The sequence below is a fragment of the Gadus morhua genome, chromosome 17 (genome assembly GCF_902167405.1).
Source record: "Gadus morhua chromosome 17, gadMor3.0, whole genome shotgun sequence".
Lineage (NCBI taxonomy): Eukaryota > Metazoa > Chordata > Actinopteri > Gadiformes > Gadidae > Gadus > Gadus morhua.
The window spans coordinates 15,629,945-15,635,909 of record NC_044064.1 but is presented as its reverse complement, the minus strand read 5'-3'; the positions used below and the strand labels follow the sequence as shown (position 1 = coordinate 15,635,909).

General features: G+C 45.2%; 2 protein-coding genes across 3 annotated transcripts; both read left to right on the top strand.

Moving 5' to 3' along the window:
* Positions 1-1,119, top strand: si:ch73-335l21.4 (RING finger protein 227). The gene is made up of 2 exons (XM_030338899.1): positions 1-540; positions 666-1,119. The coding sequence occupies exons 1-2, from the start codon at positions 93-95 to the stop codon at positions 722-724; spliced, it is 507 nt and encodes a 168-aa protein (XP_030194759.1). The 5' UTR covers positions 1-92; the 3' UTR covers positions 725-1,119.
* A 371-nt stretch (positions 1,120-1,490) lies between these two features.
* Positions 1,491-5,459, top strand: LOC115529767 (uncharacterized). 2 transcript variants are annotated; one of them, XM_030338815.1, is made up of 4 exons: positions 1,491-1,741; positions 1,910-1,921; positions 2,285-4,369; positions 4,452-5,459. In XM_030338815.1, the coding sequence occupies exons 3-4, from the start codon at positions 2,482-2,484 to the stop codon at positions 5,357-5,359; spliced, it is 2,796 nt and encodes a 931-aa protein (XP_030194675.1). In that variant the 5' UTR covers positions 1,491-1,741; positions 1,910-1,921; positions 2,285-2,481; the 3' UTR covers positions 5,360-5,459. The 2 variants fall into 2 exon arrangements, with proteins under 2 accessions (XP_030194675.1, XP_030194674.1); XM_030338814.1 differs by having other exon boundaries at positions 1,857-1,921.
* The last annotated feature ends 506 nt before the right edge of the window (positions 5,460-5,965 follow it).

The window sequence follows — 5,965 nt, the reverse complement described above, 5'->3', positions numbered from 1 at the left end:
CAGACCAGTTTTGTCATTACGTACACAGAGGCTTGGCTGAGCTGCTATAAACGAACGCTTCTCTTGAAACCCAACACTAGGTCACAATCAGGATGTGTTCAGAAGATCTCGAGTGTGGAATCTGTTACGAACCCTACAACGCGGCTCAGCGGTGTCCCCGGGAGCTCCGCTGTGGACACAGCTTTTGTGAAAGTTGTCTCGTGGCTCTGTGTCTGGACGGCTCCATCGCGTGCCCTCTGTGCCGCCAAATCACACACGTGCCCGTCGGTGTCGCGAGGGTACGAGCGGTCCTGCGAGTGGACGAATGCGTCCTGGAACGGATGATGTCGGAAGGGGTTTTCCTCGGTGACGACAACGCAGCTGATGATGACACAGACAACAGCGATGAGATTAACGAGGAAACGCCTGACGCGAGCTGTCCGGAGGAGACTGGTGAAAGTGACTCATCGTCTGGTTCAAGAGCCGGCAGGTTTCGGCAGTCGTTGAAGAAAATGTGGAGACTGATCCTCGGAATCAAACCTCAGGGTGACAGAGAGCGCGGTAAGTGGCCTATAGTGATGTGTTAAGTGGTTGATTGACAAGAATAGTGGAAGAAGCTATAGAATGTCACAGTGTTCCACAATGAATGCGTTATTTCTTATCGGTTTCTTTCTTTATTTCAACAGATTGTGTCACCGACGAGGAATTCAGGGACTTTGCCATGATGTCATTCTACACGTTTTGACGAGTCTACTATCTATTTGCCGCACTTAATAGCTGGACTATGAGCAAGGCATCCGCAGGCGACTCAGCATTTCAATAGCCTATGTCAATATATAAATATGTGCCAAAGGAGGTCTTACACTTATGGGTCTTTATCACTGTATATTAACTGTTGTTTTGACTGCCTGGATATTTCCTTGAATACCCTTTTTTCCGGATACATGTTTTAATTTGTATGTTTTTATTTAAAATAATCTATTTAATTTCTATAAAGTATTTCAAGTGTTTTCTGTATGCCTTCTACTGTGTTTTGCCTGTGTGTGTGTATGTATATGCATAGGCCTAGGCCTATAGTATTATATGCCTATAGGCTATATGTTATTTTCTATTAAAAACGTAAGCCCTAAAAGCTCCAAAGGTCTGCCTTGTGTGTTTTCTGTGTGCCAAAGGAGGTCTTACACTTATGGGTCTTTATCACTGTATATTAACTGTTGTTTTGACTGCCTGGATATTTCCTTGAATACCCTTTAAAAAAAAAAAAAAAATAAAAAAAAAAAAAATATATATATATATATATATATATATATATATATATATATATATATATATATATATATATATATATACCCATAAGTGTAAGACCTTATATATATATATATATATATATATATATATATATATATATATATATATATATATATATATATATATATATATATATATATATATATATATTTGGCCTACTGGTCCAACTGGAAAGCCGGAACGCTTTCCCGGTCGCACAGCACATGGTACAAATTAGCCTACGTCGCGCATACGTCACATCTGCCCAGCGCTTGCAGGTGCATAAGATTGGTTTTTATCATTGACGGGATTTGGACGAGCTAAGACGATAATCTGGCAGTGCACCATTTGTAGGCCTAGGATTGTTGTTTAATCAAAATATCCTTCGAGATCTTCGTCTGACATCTATAAATAAATGATAAAGTTGACAACTGTCAATCATGCTATGCGGTAGACCTATCGATTTGCATTCAAGGTAAGTATATTTATTATAATTCTGTGTGTGTACATCACTAAACTGAGATTAGTGCGTAAACAAACATGTTCTCATAAATCACCTGAAAAGATTGCACCAACGTTTTTCATGACAGACTTCTCATTCTGTTGGTCTGTTGGGTTTCAACGTCACTTATCCCGATGTCAGACGCTTCTGGAGGTAAGAATGTTAACTGATGTCACAGTTGTCACTGATAAACATGACTGTTTTATACCGAAAGTTCAAGAAGACCCGTCGAGTATTGGGCAACTTTGTATCTGATGGAAATATTAAATGAAAATGTGGCATGATTGCGTCATTCCTTAATAGGCTACACCTTAACTACACAGGATTCCTTTGCAATGGTATAATAATGGCTTAATCACAATTCCCTACTTTTGGTTACCTGAATATAATAGTTTTAAGAGGTCTAGACAAAATGGTTGCAGATATAGAATCATTCTAACTTGTGTATATTAGAAGTAGGCCTACATTTTCCAATGATATCAATTATTTTATTGTTTTACCCCCTTTACCCCCTAGTGAGAATTGAAACAACTGTTGGAGAGGAAAACCAATTAAAGAGAGAGACGCAGCGCTTTCTACACCATGCCTACATTCCTGGTCGCCAGCAACGCTTTCCAGTTGGACCACCACCCAGCCAGCAATCGGGACAACAACTCCTTCCAGATACCACCACCAGCAGCGGCACCAACGAGCCACCTCATCCCAACATAGTCATGGTCCGTGCGTCGAAGCTCAAGAGACCCGTGAAACGCAACCCTCCCAATGCAGTGCCACATGACTTGGTGCACCCCCAAGTTGGTACTGGTAGTAGTACAAGAAAGGGCCGTTATTTGCAGCCTAGAATCTTCAGAGGAGTCTGGGGCCACCGTCTTGGTACAGAGGAGTCTGCTAGAAGCTCAAACCATGGGCGCTTCAATCCGAGGCGTTCAACGCTTGAGCAGAAGCAAACCAGAGCTAATCAGGCCTCTGTCGCTCTCCCGAGCTCCTCCAGTCACCGTAGCCCAGAGCCCCGTGGGTTCAGAAAGAGTCAAACTCATCAGAAGAGTTCTGATGAGACAAACACTTCTGTGCACAAGCTGGGGCAATCTGGTGGTGTCCTATCAAATGGTGGTGAAGAAACCTGGCAAAAAGAAGGCCTGTCGGAAACCCAACGTTTCCCTCCAAGATTTCTTCTTCCATTGGCTGGAAAACCGAACGTCGTCCTGGATTCTGCCGACGAAAATTACGTTCATCCAAGCACACAAGACAGAACCATCCCCTGGTCACATCGCCTCTCTTCTCAAGCACCTCCTCATGACTTCAGTCCAGTCCTTTCTTCCAGAAGTGGTGCCCTTTGGAAGTCTGAATGGCCTCAAAGTAATGAAAAGGCCTCAATGAGTGATGGCCTTAGTTCCTTTGGTAATAAATCCGGCAAGCTCACCGCAACCATGCTAGATAATCAGGCCCTGTTCATCACACAAGTGTCTAAGCCTGCAGTGAAAGGGCCTAATGAGGGGCCAAAGGCTTTAAAGGTGGGCAAGTGGTATCTATTCAACTCCTACAAAACCTCTGGCAAACGGGAGGTGGCTGGTGTTTCCGGTGCCAGGCAACACTCTGGACAAAGTCTTTCTCCTTCAGCAAGGAGTCAAAACATGTCTCCTTCACTTAAAATGTCTGTGCGGCAGCCATCCTCTCACAGGCAGGATCAGCTATCAGAACAAGAAGCAGCCAGCAGTGATGTTCATCCTTCTTTTGGCAAGGCTATACCACTTGGCACACAAAGTGGAAGATCCATGGCTCATTTCAACATAAAAGATCAACATAAAGGCTTTAAGGAACCCAGCCGGCTTAAGTCTCAGGAATCGGTTATGGAAGTCTATAAGAGACTTCTTGCTATCCCCTATGGCGGTTTGAGCAAAAAGACAAAACTTAAGAGCTCCAGCTATGATAAAACCACAAACCCACGAACTGAAAAGGCTCATGACTACACCCCTGTGTCTCAGAAGTATGGATTCAGTCAGAGGGCTGAGGTTGTTTACACCACCATGACCCCACTAGAAGCTGAGCGGGGCCCCAAAAAACACAGTGTTCAGTCAGGGTCCATCATTCTTCTACCTCCCAGAGATATCTTTCGGTCCGACAGTGTAATTTCCCGAAAATCCAAGCTATCTGCTAATGATGTGCCATCACAGCAGGAGAAATACAAGGTTTTACAACCCTCAAGTGTTCCACTGAAACTAAATATGGCTAAAAGTGAATCCAAACCAGGATTTAGAGGTCTTCAGCCTCTAATCCCCGACATGGGCTACAAACCATATCTGTCCGGATACACGAGTAACAGTGGAAAATATCCTTTTGGAGGAATGCCTGGCCTTAATTTCCGCACTTCCACCTCAGGGCCGCTAGAGGGCGCCGACGCTTCAGATACAAACACTTCTGAAAATGACATAATAAAACCAGACAAGAATAAGATCTTCTCTTTTAAAGCAATAACAAGGGAGATGACTCCAAGGCTCAGTGATGGTTATCATCAGGTGGGATCAGCTGCCTACAGGATTGGTACCAAAACAAGCCACGCTGAAGCGATTGTGGAACCGGGTGTGATCCGGTCTATACCCGATGGTAAAGTGGAGAAACTATAAAAATATCCCTCTACTAGATGATTTATCCAACAGAACGCTAACCACATCTACTGTTTTTCTAGGTCCTCGAAGCCCAATCCGTTATGGACGTTTACCCAGCCAAGTGTCGTCTTTCCCTGGGCCCTTTGAAGGTGAAGTGAGCAGTGATGTCGGAGCACAATTCACAAAATTAAAACGTAAATTGACTCCAGTTGATGCAACAAAGGGAAAATCCTACAGTGACCCTAGGAGGCCCCACTCCCCAATCTCGGCATTTGACCCGACCAACACGATCAAGAGAAAACATCGTCCCACAGGCTCTTCCCCGTACGCCAGATGGAAAACAGAACGCGCATCCATCATCACCCGGGTTCCCCAGCCCAGGACCGGGCGGGCCCCCCCGGCCGTACCCCTTAATTACAACTTCCTTAACAGGCCCTCCAGGCCCATGGTGCAGGGCCGGCGCAGCAAGGTCAATGGGGTCAGAGTCGAGTCCCCATCTCCCGGGACCTCGGCCAGCGACAGCGGCCTGCCAACGGAGTGGGCGTCAAAGATGGCCGGCGCCTTTTTTAACGTTACATTTTCCGACATCCTTGGAAGCGCTCACCACACGAGCGAAATGGGCAGCCCAGCTGAGGACGGGAAGAGTAGCGGTCGTCCCCGGCCCACAGGTAACCCTTCCAGTTGGGGCCGGTCTAGTCCTGGGGAGGGCAGTTCCTCTCCTCGAATCGATTCCAGGCCGGCACCCAAGCGGCGTAGGGTAAAGGGATACAGTGAGCAAGCAGTCCAAGGAGGCGAGGGCTTCTGGTTCGTCCCTGTCAGGGGGGGCGACGGGTTGCCAGTGGAGAGGCCACGTCTCTCAAACCAGGCCCACCAGGTCAGCCAGGAGTCGCCAAACAGCCTGTCCAGACCGAGCCCGAAGGCCGAATGGAGTTACCTTAAGACTTCAGCTGTTGACGGCTCAGTCAGAAAAAGTGCCTCATTCAGATAACCATACACAAACGTGATGTTCGGTACTAAAGTACTTGGAGGACTGGTGTGCTTTGGTTAAATTATGTTTTGGAATTGTAATAAAGAGTTGATCAAATGTGTGTTCCAAAATTGGCCTGGAGTTTTTATTGAAAATGTCTAAAAAGGAGGGGATTGTATACACAAAGGTCTTGGTTAACCTGCTTTAAAAATCACATGGTACGGGTAAATGCAAATGTTGTTCATTTATTTTTAGCTTGGGTTCAACATGCTGGACTGTTAAACTAATTTCACACTAAAAATAAATTCCTACAAATGATAAATTCCTACGTTAATAAGCGCCACTGCATGTCCAATCCGGCTTATCTGTTTGATTAGCAGTGCTGACAAACCAGCTATTGTGGGAAAGCAGAGGTCAAACATTAACTTCCCGATCCCAACTCCCGCCTTCTAAATGTTTCAACGTCCGTGTATGAGAAGTCTGGCATGTTTAGTTTTAGCCAAACTGGGAACGCTTGAAAGGACATACCACAGAGTTTTTTTTTTTAATGTTAAGATGCTTTCCTCATTTGTAGTTCCCACAGCCAGGGTGATGGTATCCACTCTGCTGACTGAGACTTTCCATCCC

Bases quoted from the DNA above. Each gene is read 5' to 3' on its own strand.
- si:ch73-335l21.4 (XM_030338899.1), top strand. From the start codon at position 93: ATGTGTTCAGAAGATCTCGAGTGTGGAATCTGTTACGAACCCTACAAC. The intron at 541-665 runs GTAAGTGGCCTA...TTATTTCAACAG, and splicing joins TCAGGGTGACAGAGAGCGCG to ATTGTGTCACCGACGAGGAA.
- LOC115529767 (XM_030338814.1), top strand. From the start codon at position 1,707: ATGCTATGCGGTAGACCTATCGATTTGCATTCAAG. The intron at 1,742-1,856 runs GTAAGTATATTT...TTTTCATGACAG, and splicing joins CCTATCGATTTGCATTCAAG to ACTTCTCATTCTGTTGGTCT. The intron at 1,922-2,284 runs GTAAGAATGTTA...TTTACCCCCTAG, and splicing joins GATGTCAGACGCTTCTGGAG to TGAGAATTGAAACAACTGTT.